Source organism: Staurois parvus, unplaced genomic scaffold (assembly GCF_062004578.1).
Source record: "Staurois parvus isolate SC_StPar_1 unplaced genomic scaffold, SC_StPar_1.0 ptg000235l, whole genome shotgun sequence".
NCBI lineage: Eukaryota > Metazoa > Chordata > Amphibia > Anura > Ranidae > Staurois > Staurois parvus.
Genome location: NW_028318031.1, coordinates 5,482,808 through 5,505,160, shown reverse-complemented (window position 1 = coordinate 5,505,160; position 22,353 = coordinate 5,482,808). Strand labels below are relative to the sequence as shown.

The window sequence follows — 22,353 nt, the reverse complement described above, 5'->3', positions numbered from 1 at the left end:
GAAAAGCCCAGGTCCGGATGGATATACGGCCAAATACTATAAAAAATATAAAGAGCTTTTAATTCCCAAAATGAAGATTTATATGAACGCCTTGGGGAACGGGATGAAGATAAGGGGAGAGTCTTTACAGGCGAATATAGTATTGATACAGAAAGAAGATAAAGATCCCTCACAATGTGCGAGTTATCGTCCCATAGCGCTGCTGAATGTAGACACTAAAATATATGCAAAGGTTCTGGCAAATAGACTGAAAGAGCTGATGCCAGAGTGGGTACATGGAGACCAGGTGGGGTTTGTCTCGGGAAGAGAGGGTAGAGATAATGCTCTGAGATCACTGTTGCTTATACAGGAGGGCAAAAAAGGGAAAACCCCAATGATACTGATGTCGATAGATGCTGAGAAGGCATTCGACAGAGTGAGTTGGGGTTTTATGATGGACACTCTGGAAGCGTTGGGAGTGGGAGATAGAATGAGAGGGTGGATTGGAGAGTTGTATAGAGGGCCCACCGCTACCATAATGGTAAATGGAGGAAGATCAGAGTACTTTAAGATGTCAAATGGTACAAGACAGGGATGCCCATTGTCCCCACTGCTATACGTGTTGTCACTGGAGCCCTTACTGTCCATGATTAGAAAGAACATAGACATAAAAGGAATAAAGATAGGTGATAGAGAACACAAGGTAGTGGCCTATGCGGACGACCTGATGTTTTATGTTGGAAACCCTAGAACATCACTTCCAAATTTAATGAAAGCATTGAGGAAGTATGGAGACCTGTCGAACCTGAAAATTAACCCGACAAAGACCGAAATCTTAAACATAAATCTCAAAAACAGTGAAAAAGAAAGACTACAAGAGGAATTCCCTTTCCTTTGGAGAGACAAAGAATTAAAATATCTAGGAATAAAATTATCAACCTCAAATAAAAACCTTTATAAAGCCAATTATATAATGTTATTAAATGAAATTAAGGAGGAGCTGAGGAGGGTGGGAAATGGAAATCCATCGTGGATAGGTCCTATAAATTTGATAAAGATGGTAATTGTCCCCAAAGTATTATATAAATTTCAAATGATCCCAATCAAACTCCCAGAGGCATATTTTAAAGAACTGAGGAAAATGATAATAAAATGTATATGGAGGAATAAAAAGCCTAGAATAGGGTATGAAACGTTGACTAGAAGTAAAGAAAGAGGAGGACTGGGGGTACCAGATTTTAGGAGATATTACAAAGCGGGGATTATTGCAAGAATCTTCGATTGGATTCATAATCCGGAGAAAAGTTGGGTCAAAATTGAGAAAACACTGAGTGGAATAAGTTTGAGTAATAGTATCTGGGTGCCTGCACAATACAGAGAATTAGAGGAGAGCACAAGCACGTACACTCTTATTGTTTTAAAAGAATGGGATTTATTACATAGACAAAAGGGGTGGGTTTTTAATTCACAACTAATACCACTTAGGAACACAAAATATTTCATCCCGGGTAAAGATAGCATAGCAGGGAAATGGATTATAAAACAGGAGGCGCAATTGAGAGATATAATGGTAGGAGAGGAAATTGGGTCATACAAGGATATGGAGGAAAGAAAGGGTGAAGTCTTTAATAAGATGGATAGATTAAGATATTACCAACTGAAGAACTTTTTTGAAAGCCTTCCAAAACCTATAAGAACTAGAAAAGACTGGAATCCATTTGAGAGAATTTTTGAGTCACGGGGAAATGGTAGACACGGAATGGCAAAAATACACAAGATATTAATGGAACTTGACACAGACATAAAATTAATGCACATAGAGAAATGGGAAAGAGATATGGGAAGAAAAATAGAGGAGGAGGAGAAGAAGATGTTCACATTAATTCACGAAAATATTAGTATGAGAGAAGTGGAAATAAATTATAAATGTTTGAATAGATGGCACATTACCCCTTACCTGGAGCACAAGATGAATACGGAAATTTCACAGATGTGTTGGAGAGGCTGTGGAGAGGTGGGCACGTGGTATCATATGTGGTGGGAGTGTCCAGAAATACAGGTGTTCTGGCGAAGGATAGTTTACTTGATAGGGAAGATTACTAAAATCAATATAGGATTAGACCCAGAATTATGCCTCTTCCATATCTCAGAACTCCCAGTGAAAGTATATAAGAGGTCAGGGATATGGTATTACTTAACCGCAGCAAAGAGCTTGATACCCAGGTACTGGAAGAAAAGAGAGGTGCCAACTGAGGAAGACTGGATGGGTAGAGTAAACCAGATTTCTGGGACAGAAAGATTGTATTATATGCACGAGGATAAGTTGGAGATGTACAATATAAATTGGAAAGGATGGGGAGAATATAAAGAAATGGCGAAAAAGGTGAAGAGATAAGGTCCCGGGTAGTCGGTTTAGAATTGGATTTAGGAATAACAGAATCATATGGAGTAAATGAGAGAAGAGAGAATATGGAGCGTGGGAAGGGGAGGGAGGGAAGGGAGGGGACGGGGAGAAGGAGGGGGGGTATTTGGGAGGGGGGGATGGTATGAAAAGAAAGTCATATATAGGAATAAATTTTATAAGGAGAAAATATGTTTTTGATAGATATTTTAGTAGATATGTTGAAATGACTTGTATATGGATTGAAAATCAATAAATATTTATAAAAAAAAAAAATGCATGTATGTAAAATACAAGCTCCTCCTAAAAAAAAAAAAAAAAAAAAAAAAGCATGAAGCGTGAAATTGCGTCACAAACACACTACTAAATAGCACTGAAAAGCAGATCATGCTGCAGCTGCACTAGTGTGAACCTAGTCCAACTGTTACATCTGTAGGACATCATCATTGGAAAGAGAGCCTAAAAAAAGAAAACCAATGAAGCCACCACATCTAAGAAATGGTAAGCTGCAATATAATGTTTGCTTTTGTGTTTACTACCCATGTTTGCTTATGGGGAACAATAATAAAGTTATTTTTTTTTCTATATTGCTGCCAGGGAATCTAATAAATGTGAAGGTATTCCCTGTTTTTGGATTATATCATTTTGACTTTAATGTGATCATGTGACTTCACTTGTATCCGCCAAGCTGAAGCAGCTGAGACAGTTGTAGGAAGATAGTGCTCCATTTATATTAAATGCTTCATCACTTTTCTTATGGAAATTATTTGTGGAGTCTGTTCTTTGGCTGTTAGTGCACATTAGTCATGGAGATGTTGAGAATTTGTCTTCATTTGTTATTATAGAGATTAAAATGAATTCAGGCACATTGTTCTGTGTCATACGTTTATGTGTGTAAAACGTTTTGCAGTGTTATGAAGGTTTGTTTCTTTACTTTAGTAGGAGTTGTTGTATTGTTTAGGATAAACTACTCAAGTTATTTCAGGTTGCTAAACATTAACAGTGATTTTAATGTTTATTATTTGGATTTTATACACTGCAGACAGGCTGTTTGCCTGGACAATATGGATAACCTCCTATATTCCTCTGCATTGATGTCTTAACCTATACAAATTCTATTTAGATGTCAGTGGAAATTGAACTGTTGACTACAGTGCTGAAAGGCTGGAGTTCTTTTTGCATCTATATGTATATACATATACTCTTTGAATTATATATATTTATGGAAATCCCACATACATCAATTCTGTGTCCTCTAGAGCAGCCTTTATCAACCGGGGTGCCGCCAGAGGTCTTCAGGGGTGCCGTAGGGAGAATGGCTGTCACTTGAGCCCGAGCTCCCGATCCCCAGCTGCACTGGACGTCGGCACTGGGAGCCGTCACACCACTCAGCAAAGTGAAAGAAAAGGGAAGGGGATTGTCTTCTGTGCTTCTCTGCTTCTCCCTATAGTGCAGTACCCAGCTGTGTGATGGAAGCTGTACTGTATGTTTTCAAAATGCTGTATACATGTGCCTGTGTGTGTGTGTACATGTGTGTGTGTGTGTGTACGTACGTGTGTATGTCTGTGTGTTTGCATGTGTGTGTTTGTTTTTTTATGTGTATATGTATTTTACTTTTAATCTCGACCCCCTATTCCTGTCCTATCAGAACTGCATTGTTAGGATTTATTCGTAATAGCAGCAAGGACTGCTGCTCCCCTGAAAAGCAATCCATGCTCAGATCGTTTTTCAGAGGCATTTGACAGGTGGTAAAGAGGCAATATGTTGCCTCCTCACCACCTAGTTTAACCCCTTAAAAAGCAGCATCAATCATCACACCAGAAATGCATACAATGTGCACACAGTTGCGGGATGGTTGTAGTTCAACCCAATTCACTTCCAGCTGCAGCAACAGCATGTGTATACCCCCAGTTGCTGTTTCTGCAGCTAAAGGGGGAGCAGTTGGAAGTGGTAAAAGCAGCTCAATTGCCTGGTTTTACCACCCTCCAACCTCATAGGTGAACAGGCCCTTGGTTCACATCTATGTGGCTGTGTGTAAGGCAGCCCATTAATTTCAATGGGCTGCTCTACCCGCAGAAATGCAGGGAAAGTCGTCCCTGACCTTCGTTTTAAAATTGCACCACACCAAAAACACCTTGCGCTTGCCAATGTATGGGGTACCCTAAAGAGCAGAGCATTTGTCTGCGTGTCAGGAATGAGCGCGATTTCGTATGCATTCTGCAACACTCAGTAAAGTGAACCAAGCCTTGAAAAGTATTTTTAGTCACGAGGCACCTCTGTCCAAGGTTGCCCTCACTGGAAAAAGGTTGAGAAACACTGCTCTAGTGACACATACACCCACAGCATTATAGATCTATATCCTAAAGTTTCTTTGGTAAGCGTGAGTGTACAGTTCAGTGCTGGTCCTCAATGTATGTCCCATGGTTAATTAGGAGAACAGTTGCATTCATTGTGTAGATGTAAACCCAATGACTAAAATTTCATATAGGCTTTAGAGCGACCCTATTACCACATAGTACAAAGTAAATAAAGTCCTAAACCCATGTCTTCAAACTTGGTCATCCCAGCTGCTGCAGGTATTTGACACTTCTGAGTGTGTTGAATTCCTGTTTCCTCTGCCTCGTGCTGTGGATCCTGTCACTTTCTCAAATGTCCTGTACTCTGAGTACAAGTTGGTGGGAGAATTCCAGAACCTGTGGTGGGAGAAGGAAGTATTCAACACACCTGAAAGTGTGGAATACCTGCAGTGGTGGGAAAATCTTTGAATTTGATGTCATGAGCCACCAGAAAGGTATGAATACATGCTCTTCTTTTATAGCAGGGGTCTCCAGACTGTGGCCCTCTGCTTGCCTTTTTCTGAACCTTGGGGCACTATTCCTTCCACTTATATGAGGCATTATTCCTCCCACTCAATGATGGGGCACTGTTCCTCCCATTGACACCAATGATGGGACACTATTCCCCCACTAACACGAACAATGGGGCACTTTTCTTCCTGCTAACACCAGTGATGAAACACTGTTCCTTCCACTTACAACTAATTCTCCCACTGAAACCAATTATGTGCACTATTCATCCCACTGACACCAATGAACCAATGACATCATTTTTTTTTACTCCCATTGACCTCCAAGAATGAGGCATTGTTTATTCCCACAGATGTCAGGGCATTTTCTACTCCCACTGGCCCCCCTAAAGTTTGAAGAGCAGTAAACTGGCCCTTTGCTTTGAAAGTTTGGAGATGCCTGTTTTAAAGAATGGAATTTGTTTACTTTTGACCCTGTGGTGACATTGTTATTTTAACCTGTTGATGTAAAATGTGTTTTCAATCTTTTTAAATATGCAGATATCGTTAATATGATATCTAGGGATCATGCCTTGAAGGTTCTTGTTTTTGGTATGGGATGGCATCTGTCACCTGTGCTGCTGTGTGGTTTCCCTAGCACATGAGCTTCTGTTTGAAACTACAGGTAGGTATGCCAACACATTCTGAAGGCATGGCCCACCATTGTGAATTTCAGGAATCCACTCAAGAGCAATGATGTGCATCTGATGCTCAAAGAAAATATGGGTAGACAGGAAATAGCTGAAAGAGACAGGAGGAAGTCAGCAGCAATGGGAAGGATAAAAAAAGAGCATATTATTTTAGAGAAAGAACAGCGCTATTGTTTATCATAAACATTGTATTAGCAAACTAAGGTGTCCTTTTATGAAACTGAGATCAGCGGCAAGCCTGAGGATCATTGCTGATCTCAGATCATTAGTGGTTTAGGAAACAGAGATAATCAGCGGAGAAAATTTTTTCCGCTGATCACCTCTGCACACAGAGAATCTGTCACTGACGGCCAGTGTATGAGGGAGCGATGTCAGCCCTTCACTGGCAATCTGTGTGAAAATTCTCCCTCCAGATTCTCCAGCCAAGAGGTGGAGAATAGGGGAGACCGCAAATGAAGCAGTGGTAATTTACCACTGCTTGATAAACTGTGTGTTTGATCTCAATGTAGTCTTGTGAGATTACAGTAACAGCAGCCTTTTTCTAGAGTTCAAAGCGTTTGTAGATCGCTTCTAATTTATGAACAGGCATTCAGAGAACTGTCTCCTCTGAGAATGCCAGAGAACTGAACAGCGGTCATTTACAGCTGCATGATAAAAGGACACCTTAATGTCATCCTGTTAGGGATTACATACACTTTACCTTTTTTTCAGGCTACATGTATAGGAGCTCCCTTAGAGTTCCCAGGAGCATCAGGGCTTCCCCGCATGCGCAGATGTGCCAAAGACATAGCAGACACCTATAGTACATCTAAGTACATGTGGGATATCTAAAGATGGTGGCAAAGAAGAGTACGGTCAGGGCCACAATAATGCCAGGGTAGAGTCCTTCTTTAATTATATATTAAACTGAGCATGGCTATTCCACATTAAAAAACCTTGATTCCTAGAATATAGTCTTTGTGTATGTTTTCATTCAATGGACAATTCACTTAGAAAAGCCACTGATACTGTATTTTTGCTTTATCCTTCAATTTCATTAACCTGTGGATTCAGCAGTGATACACATTTTAATGATACTATCATTGAAGCATCACTGCAAAACTAGCTCTGAAGCAGGTTTACTGTCATTAATTTATAAGAAAACATTATTATACAAGATTTATATAGTGCCAACAGTTTGTGCAGCGCTTTACAATATTAAGGGGCACAGTACAATTATAACACATTTCAGTACAGAAGGAATAGGAGGGCATTGTTCATGGAGCTTACAATCTATAGGCCAAGAAAGGGACCCCCCCCCCTCCTGGAGCAGTGAAGGAAAGGTACTATTGGGAGGCATTAAATGAACCTCCTAGCTTAGCCCTGCAGCGGTAAACACAGGTTTACGTTAAGATACTGAACAAGCTGTGATAGTACTTCTCAGGCGCTGGGCTTGTACCTACACTTTTGTGATCAGCGTTGTTTACAAGGGTTGTCTTAAATTAACATATATGAAATATTTATTTTGAATAATGAACATATATGCAGCCTCTGAATGCCGATGAGAGGGAGAGGAGTAGAAGCCGGCTTCCAGTGTTTGCAGGATGAAAATGGAGAGGATTGATTCCTGTATATGCCGCCCCTCCGGCATTTGCCAGACAGGGGATTTTGTCACTTCCACTTTTGGTTTCTTGTTTACAAGGTTTGCAAAGCGTCTGATCAAAAAAATATGAGTTTGATCAGATGCTTTTGAAGGCAGAGGAGAGATCCAAAATCCCACAGACCATAGAATATTGCGAACGGACGTTTGTTTGTTTCATTTTGAAGCAAAATTTGGACAAGGTTTTTGTGATTCAGATGTACCCTTAGATTGTAAGCTTCAAGGAGCAGGGCCCTCCTAACACTCTTGTATTGTTACTGTATTGTCTCCCGTTATATTGTAATGCGCTTAGCAAACTGTTGTCGCTATTTAAATCCTGTATAATAATAATCTCTCACTAAAGAGATGTGATAGCAATGAAATTTATCCCAAAAAATGTATAGATACAGTGTAAAAAAAAAGAAAAGAAAATTAAAAAAAAAGAAAATTTAAAGCGTCCCTCTTCAAATGCAAACGCATATGTAGCTCCCTCACACATGTAAACAGTGATCGCACCACATATGTGATGTATCACCATGAATGTCAGAGCAAGGGCGTAAATTCTAGAGCCAGACCTCCTGTTTGACTCTAAGCTGATAACCTGTAAAGGCATTCAAAGTGTCACCTATGGATAATTTATTGTATCATAGTTTGTCATCATTCCATGGGTGTGCACAATTTTAAAGTGCGACATGATAGCTATTTATCACCTCATACTCTTCCTCTTTTTATATTTTACCAAAAAATTAGGTGTTGTAGGTGTGCGCTCTAAAAGTCATAAAAGTGTTTTTATTCCTGAACATTTACGTTTTAAATATGGCTGCACACAAATCATGGGACGTAAAAAATTGCAACAACTACCATTTTATTCTTCAGCGTCTACGTAAAGAAAAAAAAAAAAAAATATATATATATATATATATGTATAAAATGTTTGGAAGTTAAAAGTAATTTTCTGGCCAAAAAATGCAGATTTTAACATGTATGTGAAAAATGTCAGAATTGGCCTGGAATGGAAGTGGTTAAAATAGTGTGAAATAGATACTGTTAGAAAAGCATGTTGATGATTGTGCAAAGCTTTGCTGTAATCTTGATTGTCACAAAATACATGAATGTGTTTGTCTTTTTTCATTTTTACAGAACTGTAATACATCATTTATGTGATTAATAGTGCAGTTTGTGTGTGTAATGGTTGCAGCCCGTCTGGATGTGAAGATTTGTCATCATCCATTGAAAGTTACCGTTTGACACGTCATATTATTATTACATTTTGATATTTTGCAATCTCATAATGACAATAGAAGGTATCATGTATTGTAAGCTCTGTGATGTGCGTTTTCATTTTTCTCACTGCCAGTGTAGCATCTCCTGTATACGTCAGTTCGTATAGTGTTCATTCTGTTGTAGAGTGCCCGGAGATGAATAAAGATGCAGAGCTGCCAGCAGGAGACAGTGTGAAGCCCAGCATCCCTGCTTTCCCCTCCTTCCTTTCTGTTACATGGAGATGCATGGATGTGGGGGTGGTGCTGCCCAGCAGATGTGCTGTGGGTGATCGCCTCTGGGTTGGGAGTCTCTTCTCAACCTTCACTAATCTGCAGTGAGAGGTGGAGACAGAAAGGAGCTGCTGGAACTGACACAGAGAGGGAGGGTGTACATTGTACCCAGCAGTGGGGGGCGTGAAGCTGCAGTGCAGAACTGCGACAGCCTTTTGCATGGTCAGTTGTGTCTCCTATACAGATGCAGATTGACCTTCTGGAATTGCTTTGTGGCGTGTACTAATGTGCTTGCATCCTGTGTCACATGTGCACCTTGCAGCCACTCTTGTGATGGCAACTGCATTGGAGGAAACACAGCAAACTGTTCATGCATCTGCTGTTATGAGGACACTGTGTTGTTGCTGCTTGAATTTTTCAGAGTCAGATAGGATGTGGCACTAGGCAGTGTGTCAGCTGGTGAGGATGCTGCCTTCATCTACTCTGGGTCATCTTCCTTCCCACGTTATTCTGCAGCTACTCTGGGTCTAGTGTGTCATTGACAGAAGAAGCACATTGTCGTATTCCACAATGGAGCTTGTACATTCTGCTTGATACAGCCTCTCATAAATATGTAGACTTTGCATGTGGATACCTGAAGAAGTGTGCATTTGTAGGTACTGTCTCCTCTTGTTGCTGGAAACATTCCACCTAACGTTCGCTGCACTCTCTATTGTCATCCTGGCAGCACCTAAATCTTCTGAGAACAATGAGAAAGAAATGATTTCTTCTAGGAGGAAAATACATGAAGCCAGAGTATGTCGTCCTTCAGGATGTCTCCCGAGCAATTGTTTGCAGTGGAAGTTATTCTGAAGTATTTCATGCCATGTGGTCAGTAGTGAGTTCTTAATCTTGCTGCTTGATCTTTTGCCTGTAAATGTGCATCACACCTGCTAAGTGGATGTTGGCTCAGTGATCTCTACATGTTGGACTGCTGTCATCTTGGTATTTTGGGCCAATATGGGGGAGAAGCCTGACTATCAGAGGCTACCTAGCAGCGAGTGCAAGGAGGAGAATGAGGTAAAGCTGCACTTAGTACACCACTGATTTAATGATAAATAAAATATATTGATACATTGCTGGACATGTTGATGTAGATCCAGGGACCCAGTCTGCCATTCATTACATAGGTTAACAAGCCAGGGAACACAGTGTTATTGATGATGATAGAAGAGCATTGGAAAAGGTTTGATTAGTTGTCAGCTTTTATTTTACAGTGTACCTAATTCCTGGTAAAGTGCATGTACAGTGTATAGCTAATGTACAGATAATTTATTCAGACAACACAAGCAAAAATCCAAAAAGTGTATATTTATATTTCTAGAAGATTTATATCCTAGTGAATATGAACTGTAATATACCTGTGACCCAGAGATGGACAGTGAGAACCACTGGCATAGAAAGTTCTATAGCTATTTGCTGTCACACTTATATGCTGCAAGGTGTTTATCTTTTTCTATTTATACATGTAACATTTTTATATCATTTATTTAGTACATCATTTGAAATAAAAGTACCCATGCCTTCTGTGTGATTTAAGTGTTAAGGGCATACAAAGTAACAATTTTAACAGCATTACATGTTGTTATATAATTTCTGAAGGTGAAAATGCTAGCAGACAGCATAGTACAGACAGATCCAACGTGTGTTGTTTGTGCTTTCTATTCATTATCTTATGTCACATTGTTAAACACCTCTGCTCGTTATGTGTTTACTAGCATGCTTGGGAAGCTGGGGCTTTGAATTCTTACCTCGTTTCCCTGGGGTTACTATAGCAACTCTTCAGCTGCCATTTATTGGTTGGTTGTTGCTTTTTGCTGTGATAGCCAATTGGAACAAATTTTAAATTGGGGTCGCACGATGGTGGTGAATGTTGCTTGGTATTAACCCTCGGTTAACCCTCTGTTGCAAGGAGCTTCCACTTATCTTTGTTAATCATGTTTTTCCACACAGGATAATTCTTCACTGTATATCATAGATTGACATGCTAAGATTGAATGTCTTTTCCGTTTCCTATTCCATGGGATCTGTTCTGTTCCAGATGAATTGGTTCTATTTTCTATTTACTTTCACAAGCTACCAAGTGTTACCTCTGTGTCTGAATTAATGTTTTTAAAAAGGGATCTCATCCAAATCTTATGGTCATTGGCTCAACGTTTAACATGTATTGCAAACCATAACCAGATTTCCCCACTAAACTAAACAAATAATTATATGTACAGTTTTATTATGTCAGACCCTACACTAATACATCCAAATGTAAAGGTGTAAAATGTACAACACATCATACACACTGCAAAAATTCTGTATTTTAGGGTTTGTTACTGCTTTTTCATAATGTAGATACATATTTTGAGGCTTTGATTTCAGAAATTATTTTAAAGTGGTTCTTAGAACTCTCAACATTTACAGATGGCATGGATGAAATTCCTGATCCATTGTATTTAAGCTTGTCTTATTTGTCACTGTCTGGCTTGTACCACATGGATCTTTCCATTTATGCTCTATATTTATTACATGCTTCCTGTGCTGCCTGTGCAAAATACAATTCAAGAGCAGCATTGAATACAAAGCACCATAAAGTACTACCATTTCTTTGGATTGCCTTGTGGTGCCCCGTTTGAGCTAGCTCCAAAATCTCAACCTTTAGGTATGGGGAGAAATCCTACACTCCCCCCTCTCACTCCCCACAAGGCATTACTTGGTTGTTGGACAAATTATTTCTTAACTATTGTCACCCGAGGAGTAGGAAGGATGCCTAAGCTTATTTTAATACTAACCAGGGCTGAAGCAACTAATTGACCTAACCGATTATGAAAACAGTTGTCAACTATTTTCATCATCGATTAGTTGGTCAGCCAATTAGCTGGCCTGTATACAGAATGCATTATTTGTTTACATATCAGGAAAATACAGTGCAACACACATACAGCTCAGTACACCATTCATAAATGTCAGTATACACAGTGCAGCACACATACAGCTCAGTACACCGTTCATACATGTCAGTATACACAGTGCAGCACACATACAGCTCAGTATACTGTTCATACATGTCAGTATATACAGTGCAGCGCACATACAGCTCTTATACTGTTCATACATGCCAGTATACACAGTGCAGCACACATACAGCTCAGTACACCATTCATAAATGTCAGTATACACAGTGCAGCACACATACAGCTCAGTACACTGTTCATATATGTCAGTATACACAGTGCAACGCACATACAGCTCAGTATACTGTTCATACATGCCAGTATACACAGTGCAGCACATATTAAGCTCCGTATACTGTTCATACATGTCAGTATATACAGTGCAGTGCACATACAACTCAGTATACCGTTTGTATATGTATAGCAGAAATATATCAGACCCCTGTGCTCACGAATGGTGTACAAAGAAGCAACTGTGACACATCCTTTGTGCATCAAATATCAGCACTGGCCTTGCTGCATTCTAGGAGTTGGGGGAAAACCTGCAGAAACCAACTGTAAAAAACAAAGAAAAAGGGGTGCACCAGCCTTGTGCATTACCTAAAGTGATAGCTTTATTAATCCAAAGCAAAATATACTCACATTGTAGAAACAAAAGTTTGTCAGATACAAAGCGGCCAGTACACAGGATTAGCTCCCAAATTCGTGAGGACCATTCTTATGTCTGACGCGGTTCAAGGAGCTGTCTCCTCTTCCTCAGAGCTGGTCTGACAGCTCAGACAATCAGTTTTATAAGACTGAAACCAAGGTCACTTGGCATAGTTTCATAGAGACTACGCCATGTGACCTTGGTTTCAGTCATAAGACGGATTGTGTATGTTGTGTATGGCCATGATAAGTGACAGCAGGCACAGGTAGCTTATACCAAGCTACCTGCCTAAAACAAGAAACTCTGTCATGCATAATATTATATTACAGTCCTGTCTGGAAATCTAAAAACAGCCTTTTAGGTCTTTAAAAAAAATGTTTTTCTTTATATAAAAATGTACCAGATTCAACCTCTAATTGTATATGCATCTCTTCTTTCTGTTAATTTCAGAGTAGATTAGATAGTTTGTTCCCTAACCATATAGCTGGTTATTTATATTTACCACTACATTTAGATATTCATGAATAAATCTTCTTTTTTTAAACTTTACATATTAACTAAATTTTACACCAAACTTTGAGGTTTTTATTCAATTAATTGAAACAGTAATCGGCCAACTAATTGATTATGAAAAAAATTGTTAGTTGCAGCCCTAATACTGACATTAAGAAAGTTGGCCTTTCCATAGGATATTGAGGTTCTTTTGGTAGTGCTCTGTAAAAGGGCAAAATGACAAGTTAAAGGTATGATGTGGCTTCTCATGGTACCTTTTGTTCAGCATTACCCTTCCTTTAGATTTTGCAGAGACAGTACAGATACAACAACCTTTTTTTAAGGTGTGTTTTTAAAGGTTCATGTACAGGAACATTTGCAGGCATTTTATGTGCCTAGTATAAATTTCCTTGCACTTTCCAAGGAAGCACTATCGTTTACAAGAGTATGGCTGCGTACAGCCATTCACTTGTATGGCAGGCTGTATGTGACATCTGCAGCTCCCCTGGCATGGAAAAGTGCCAGGCTATGTATTCTAGGCATATGAAATGTCTACATGTATCAGTGTCCATGAACTGTTAGACTAGCCACAGACCTGTTGATGTCTGCTGAAGAATGATGAGCTACTTCCTGTGAAGCTTGCTTTATGGACTAAAGTGGTCTTCCTGTGGTTAACATCTTGCAAGATTGGCTAGGTTGCACTGAGATATACTAACAAGTTGAAAATCCTTATGAACCTTCCCTTCTAAAGTATTTGCTTTCAGTTCTTGGCATGCTCCTAAAAAACGGCCCAATCTTTACCTAAATATGGTAATGCACCATTACATTGGGCCAGGGTCAGGCCAGTTCTAGGCAGCCTTACACCAGGACAGCTTTCCACTGCACATATGCAGTAGGCTTAAATTCCTATCCTCGATAACAGGCGCTACTATCAGTCCACTTCAGCAGAACGTTTGCTGTCAGTAGCCACAAAACATATTCAGACGTACTGCAACCTGTCAGATTTCAGTTTAAGTTAAGCTGGGGAATTTGTTCTTTCCATGATTTCCATGATTTTTTTAGACAGGCAAATCTTAATAAAAAAAAAAAAGAACTCCAGGCAGATGTAAAAAATATTAAATGTATTTAGTGTAGGTGCCTGAAATTGTGGTGGTAACTCTCACATTTCCTTATTTGATAGCAGCCAAACTGTGAGCACCAGTATTTGTTCTGTTTTATTTATTTATTACAGGTACTTATATAGCGCCGTCAATTTACACAGCACTTTACATATACTGTACATTCACATCAGTCCCTAACCCTCATGGAATGTACAATCTAAGGTCCCTAAATCACATTCATACATACACATGGGACAATTTAGACAGGAGCCAATTAACCTACCAGCATGTCTTTGGAGTGTGGGAGGATGCCGGAGTACCTGGAGGAAACCCACACAGGCACAGGGAGAACATGCAAATCCAGGCAGGTGATGCTGTGGTTGGATTCAAACCGACGACCCTAGTACTGCCAGGCGGAAGTGCTAACCATTTAGCCACTGAGATGCAGTTCTTATGTGCAAAAAGGAAACGTGAGCTGAATATTGGCTCATCAGTGTGTTGATTCTCCTTCATTGTCCACTTAGCGGGTTAGGGTTGTTTTCCTGACCAAGCAGTGGTGGTTGGGGATCTGACTATGCTATCTGAGTATTGTCTGGCAGATCCTTCGGCAGGCTTGACTGTTTCTATATGTATTTTAGCCATGTATGTATTTGTCTGTAGTTTAGCTTCAAAACGTGAATGTATAGCCAACCCTCTCTGTCATTGGTGACCATTGTTCGTTAGATCTGTCACTCACAGGAAGAGGTAAGCATAACTTTTCCTATGGGGACATGGGCCATGGTGACTACTGGCTAAAAGGGGAGTTCCCTGCACATAAACTGAGCTGAGGTTGAAATCCTTCTGTACTCTATCAAAGCTAAAAAAGTTTTGCTATTCATACACTCTTAAAACCTCATTCACTAAAATACTAGAAATAGTCAATAAATCCCGCCCCCCCCCAACCTGAGAACCTACTCAGAATATTACATAGTAGTTGCTCAGGTCAGTCCACATTTCTGTGGCGCTCCATGCCTTGTTTTACTGTACAGCAGTTCTGACTCTGCGTGTTGCATTTAGCAGGCATTCCGCTTGCAAAACACATCCATAGTTTGTGAAACTGTCATAACTGAGGCAAAAATCCCCTTGGGATTGGGAAAAAAAACTGGCATTAAAAGGTGGCAGATTTCCTTCTGATACCTGAAAACCTTCACTCAAGTGCTTCTGAAAAGCATTCCACCATGAATCACTTTTAGAGGTGCGGTAAACTCTGCTGCCAATGTAAACTGCCAATTTGCCCAACATGATAGATGCAGTCAAGGGGCACTATTCACAAAACTAGAGAATGTCACCAGCACACCACGGATCTCCAGAATTTGTCCAAAGCTCCATTCAGCAATCACCTCCTTATAATCGTTTGTTTATGAAAGTATGGCATTCATTTAACAATATGCCTCTTGTAAAACCCCACTCATTTAAATGAATGTCCTGCACCTTCTTTAAGTATATTCTCCAATTACAATAGTTTGCTGGACACACAGCAAAAAAAAGTGCCTCTGGAAGCTTTTTTAAATGTTGGCAACTATGGGGTTTGGTTTATTAAAAATCAGTTACAGACAACATCACATGCAGTGCTGCATAATAATTGCAAACCGTAATAACAAGGAAATAAGTTTACATCTGTATACGAGAATTTGGCTTAAAGTGAATGTGTTGGCAAACAATTAAATACATGGTTCAAATATTGTCTTACCCAAAAAAACTAATTTTTAAAGGCAGTTTTCTAACTCTGTCAGACACCATAGCCAGATCCTGTCTATTTACTTTTCCCATCTGCAAACATGTTCAGGCTGTGATTGACTAGTGTAGGAACAACAAACTACCAATGAGAGGTCATTTCAGAAACCCTTGCTTAATAATATTCAGTGCTGCAAAGTTTCTTATAGTGATGGCTATTCTCTTCCTGACTAAATGCTGATGTGCATGGGATTATAAGAGGCCAGTATCAAGGTGCAGTGGGATATATTTAAAAATGCACTTCAGTAAGCTTTAATGCAAAACATACACACACACCTGCCTATGAGAGAAAGTGTATATTCACTGAAATATGGAAATGCTGCTCTTCCTCCTCCTCCTCACCCTTCCTCTTCTACTTTAGCAACATCTTTTTTTTTTTTTGGACAGGAAGCCATTCACCACTTCCACTGGAATTGTCTAGGTGGTTCCACTGGAAGCTGCCCACCCTCCCTGTCTGCAACTTTTTTGACACACGTCGCAGGTCCCAGAAGGCTGCAGGACCATTCACAAAGTGCAGCGCGGCTTGAGCATGCACAGTGGGAAGCCCGCTGTGAAACCGCAAGGCTTCACAGCCTGCTTCCTTTACTCAGCATGACAGTGCCGGTACCTGAAGTCCAATGAAGAACTGGCTAAGGTGAGGACAGCGCTGGATCCCTGGACAGGTAATTGTCTTCTTATTAAAAGTCAGCAGCTACAGTATTTGCAGCTGCGGAATTCTTTTTTTTTTAAAATAGTGACTGGAGAACCACTTTAACACTTACCTATATGGGAGTGCTGCCTTTTGTGATGTTTTCTGACTCCAATAGCTCCAGCAACTGAATCTTCAGGATCTGACATGCTTCCAGGTGTGTTGCATTTCTAGAACTCGGCAGTACGATATGGTTCCATCTGACCTGTAGTAATGTATGGGCCAGTGGAAGGAACTGCAGAGCACATCCAGGGAACTAGGCTTCCAGCACACCCAAACTGTTGGATGCTGAAGATTATTTAGCCTCTGGAACTCTTGAAGATAGTGAAGATTTGGGACATCGAGGATGATCTGTTTTAAGGTGTTTTCCTTAGTGGTGGTGATCCTACCTTTTTGTACAGTTGTGTGCGTTCACTTCAGTGGAAGATGCTGGAAACTACTGCTGCAGAGAGCAGTCAGTTTAAAAGCGCTATATGAAAATGCATGCAAAACAGCATATGAAAACAGTGGTACACATCTTACAATACAATTTTAGTGCAATCATAGCATCGTAAAGCCTTCCTAAATGAGAGGTTATTCCCATGTCTCATGCCATCACGTTCCAAAAACAGGAGGATCATTCCTCATTTCAGGACAGTGGGTGGGGCCATGCAGATCATTGCTTTATGCCCCTGTGGCTAGATGTACATCCAGAACCGCTGCTATAAAGTGAATAAATAGCCTATACTAATAATAGAACCATTTATTCAAACTGAATACTGCTGTTTCAGGCTATTTGACCATCATCAGTGCAGTGTATGGAAACCATGGCTTCTAGGGCTTGACACCCAATGAGACAGTATAACCATACATTCCTGAAATGAGGAATATTCCTCCTCGTTTTGGGATATGTGATGGAATTAGAGATGTGAATACGGTACCTTATGGTTTTAAGAAAACCTTACTGTACTATGCACCATTTAGAGTGAGGGCTTTTTTGATTGTTTTAATTCCATAACCTGTATGTTTCTGCTGTCTTGTTGGGTTCCAAGCTCTGCTCCATAGAAGCCATGGTTTCCATAAATTGCAATGATGATGGGCAAATACCCCAAAACAGCTGTATGCAGTTTATAATAGCTTTATAATAACAGACTATATTTATATGCACAATACACCAGCAGTTATGAATGCGCATGTTGCCACAGGGCATAAAGCAATGGATCATTGCTAGATCCTCCTAGATTGTAAGCTCCAAGGAGCAGGGCCTTCTAACCCCTCGTGTATCACACTGTATTGTTATTGTACTCTCTCATGTATTGTCTCCCATTGTAATGTACAGCGCTGAGCGAACTGTTGGTGCTATATAAATACTGTATAATAATAATAATAATATGCCCTGTGGCAACATGCGCATTTATGGGATATGAAATGGAATGAGACATGTGATTACCTTCTGTTTTAAGAAAGCTTTACTGTGCTAAACACTGAGAGAGGGCTTTTTGATTGCTGTAATCCCTTCTCACCATAACCTGGTATACTCTGTCAGTGCTGTAATAGAAATGTGTACTAAAAGTCAATGGGCTCTTATAGCCTTTTGCAACCAAAATGTTTCCTTTAAGCTAGAAAAGTAGCATATCAAATGGTTTACTTCAACTGCAATGGAAGTGATATTATATTTAATGCTAATGTACTTTAACAAGAATACAAAGCATTGAGACCTTACTGATATTGCTAATGACTTCTTTCCTAACGGGACTCCATGTATCCTATTGTTGTTAAGTCAAGAACAGTCTAGCCAAACCATCTGTGCCAGATACTAAGGTGGGACATAAATTCCAAGTAATTCTAAACAAGGCCAATGCAATCACCTTTGTGCTCTTTATCAAAAATTATGGTGAATCAGGGAGCCAAGGCAGGCCTGGATTTCAGGGTATGCCAATAAAGGACTATGATGTAAATTACAAGAGGGAAGTCAGTTGCTACTTACTACACCAGATATCACCACAATACAATTCATAAACTAGTGTCAAGCCAGTTTAATGGGCCTTGGTTTATTCAGGGTCTAGCATGTAGATTTATACAGTACATTGTCACCATCACACAAACCAAGGTTATACTGTGACTTACAAATAATTGTCCATGATGTCGCTTTTGTTCTGGGTTTTTTTAATTGACCGAAAATAATTGAATACTGATCCAGGTCAATATATTTACCTCTGAATGTTTGCTTGCAAGATTGTAAAAATCAAAAATTATTTTCTGTTTGCATAAGAATGATCTATTTTGCACATTTAAATCATGTGAAAGAATTCTTAGATTGTAATCTCCAAGGGGCAGGGCCCTCCTATCCCTCTTGTATTGAACTGTATTGTTGCTGTATTGTCTCCCGTTCTATTGTAAAGTGCTGAGCAAACTGTTGGAGCTACATAAATCCTGTATTATAATAATAATAATATTAATTCTGAGTGGTAATCTACCATGTTCACTTACACCCACCTATTACTATGCATGCACTTTTAGGAAATGTGAACAAACATGTACTTACAAGATGGATCTATTTGATCAGTTTGGTGATTAGTTAAAAACCTCTGGCTATCTAAAAATTCTCTAGACAGATTTGTCCAATAGCTGGGTCTTACCGTACATTCCATCATTGTCCGGCAGATAAGGAAAGATCTTCCTGTTTTTGGTCATCACAAGAATTCTTACTTCTCCATAATTTATGTGTTGCTGACATAGGATGTCATCATAGGCGTGTGCCTGGTGTGTCTGGGTGCACCCTGATCACCCCATGTGGTGCAGATTCCCCCTGCTGCCATCTTCTTTCCTCACCTACCGGCTGCCGCTGCAGGGGGTGTTTCAGGATAGAGAGCGTGGAAGGGGCCAGTAAATATGTCATTTACTGGCCCCTTCCTTTTCTGAATGTACACAGTGAGTGATCAAAACTGATCACTCACTGTGTTCATTCATAGCTGAAGCTTCGTAAACTGTGTTTACTATGCTTCAGTTTGTGAATGAACATGAAGCGACTCAGCACGGAGCACTTCCCATTCATTCATTGACCAGTGCAGCTAAAGCAGCAGAAAAAGGGACTGGGGATTATCTGTCCTCAATACCTTTCTGTCTTAAGAGTGGGATATCAGGGGTAAGTTTAGACCCCTGATAGTCCCCCCAGCAGTGCTCCCCCATAAGAAAAGATAAAATATTAAAAATAAAAAAAAACTACTGACACTGGCCACTCCACTACTGACACCAATCCCTGCCCTACTGACACCATCCATTGCTTTAATGACACCATCTTCTGCCCTACTGACATGTCCATTGTCATTTCTGACATTATAAACTGCTCTGTTGACACTGTTCACTGCCCTACTGACACTGTCCATGTTTTAATACTTTTTTAAATCTTTGTTTACATTTATTTATAAGAGTGTGTGTGTATTTATATTATATACACTCACCAGCCACTTTATCAGGTACGCCTTGCTAGTATTGGGCTGGACCCCCTGTTGCCTTCAGAACCGCCTTAATTCTTCATGGCATAGATTCAACAAGGTGTCGGAAATTGTGGTTTGTGGTCCATATTGACATGATAGCATCACGCAGTTGTTGCAGATTACACCAAATACTGACCCTACCATCTGAATGTGGCTGCTAAAAGCAAGACTCATCAGACCAAGCAACATTTTTCCAATCTTATATTGTCCAATTTTGGTGAGTGTGTGTGAATTGTAGCCTCCGTTTCCTTTTCGTTGACAGGAATGACACCCCGTGTCACGTACTTGGTTGGGGAGCCTGACGCTCCGCTCTGAGCCCCTGATAGTGGGAACAGAGGGCGCAGAGCCAGGAGTGGCATGAGTGTCGGGTGGATCTGGAGCTGGTGGCAGGTAGATGAAGACCCAGGAGATCCGGATGCAGACCAGGTGCGGATGCAGGAACGTAGGTGCAGCAGCAGGCAGGGATGGCGGCAATCAGGATGCAGACTGGGACTGGACACGAGCGTGGATGTGGTAGCAGGCAGGTATGGCAGTGGCCAGGATGCAGGCGAGATGCAGGACCATGGGTGCAGCGGTAGGTAAGTATGGCAGCCGTCAGGATGCGAGGCAGGTGCAGGTAAGTAGATGCAGCAGAGTCAGACAAGCCGGGTCAGTATCAAGCGGGCAGATCAAGTACAAGGGAGCAGGCAAACGGATGGTCAGGGATAGCCGAGGTCGGTGCAGGCGGAGTTCTTTCTTAGTCAGGTCAGATCAGAATACAAGCAACAGGATAAGGTAACAGGTGGAGGGACGTTGTAGACCAGAAGGCATTGATTGTACTGTATTGCAGGTTTAAATAGCCCGCCTGGCGGTGACATGGACTCTACTGCGTATGCGCTCCCACACCGCCGCGGCCCGAAGGGATCTGACGCCGCTGCACGGCGACAGAGTCCCTGACACCCCGTGTGGTCTTCTGCTGCTGTAGCCCATCTGCTTCAAGGTTTGATGTGTTGTGCATTCAGAGTTGGTATTCTGCATACCTTGGTTGTAACAAGTGATTATTTGAGTTACTGTTGCCTTTCTATCATCTTGAACCAGTCTGCCTATTCTCCTCTGACATCAACAAGGCACTTTGGTCCACACAACGGCCGCTCATTGGATATATTCTCTTTTTTGGACCATTCTCTGTAAACCCTGGAAATTGTTTTGCTTTAAAGTCCCAGTGGATCAGCAGTTATTGAAAAATGCTCAGACCAGCACATTTAGCAGCAACAACCATGCCACAGTCAAAGTCACTTAAAACCCCTTTCTTCCCTCATTCTAATGCTCACTTTGAACTTCAGCAAATCATCTTCACCACATCTATATGCCTAAATGCATTGAGTTCCTGTCATGTGATTGGCTGATTAACAATTTGTGCTACCAAGCAACTGAACAGGTGTATCTAATAAAGTGGCCTGTGTGTGTGTGTATATATGTATATATATATATACATATATACACTGTATATACACATACATACACACGCACATGCATGTGTGTTTGAGCTTTGGTGTGCACACCCTAATTTAGTAGGCTGTGCACACTTATGGATGTCATGTTACATTTATTGTTAATAACGCATGAGTTCAATTTACTGCCATCTAAAGAAACTATGATTATTGCCTATTTAGAACAATGTAGCAGGTTCTCTTTAGAGCAGGGAAGGCAAGGAACCCACACATGGAAAGCTAGTTACACATGAATAGATTTCTCCATCCATGCTAAACTGCATGGATAAAGGCAATTCTCCTGCCTGCTATTGTATTCAAGCAGCCTGTACCCATGGCTAGCTGAATACCCTAACAGTGACTGCATCTGGGCCCTGTTCAGCGCAAACTTTTCAGCTATTTTCGAGCTGTATGTGGTAGGCTTAACAATGTGCTCTTCTGCCTTCCTTATCCTAAAGCAAACCTATTAAGCTGGCCATACACTGTCTGAATTTTGGCCAGTTCCTGAGGACCCAGCTGATATTCACTCAGTGGGTGGCCCTGCCTACTCTGCTCAGCTTGACAAAAGTTTGGCTGATCAGCAGCTGCATCCAATGAAGTGCAGCCAATGTTCAGGTATTTTGTCAGTGAGCCAGCTGTCAGAATACAATAGCTGCAGCAGGAGATTCGTCCATCCACACTATATACCATGGATGGAGGATCTGTTTGTCATACATTGGTCAGCTTTATTTTGTCTAAA

At 40.6% G+C, this 22,353-nt stretch overlaps 1 protein-coding gene across 3 annotated transcripts in view; it reads left to right on the top strand.

Annotated features, from left to right (window-relative positions):
- The window catches only part of TNK2 (tyrosine kinase non receptor 2), a 288,277-nt gene that overhangs the window by 117,041 nt on the left and 148,883 nt on the right, over nt 1-22,353 (top strand). Inside the window, exon 1 of one of the 3 annotated variants that reach the window (XM_089680117.1) lies at nt 9,167-9,856. The exons of 1 other annotated variant lie outside the window; for it this stretch is intronic. Coding sequence is in view for 1 of the 2 variants with exons in the window: in XM_089680115.1 (XP_089536241.1) it covers nt 9,986-10,045 (60 nt within the window). In the remaining variant the exon portion in view is untranslated. Of the gene's footprint in view, nt 1-9,166; nt 10,046-22,353 lie in introns of those variants that run through there. One more of the 3 variants, XM_089680115.1, reaches the window with a different exon arrangement.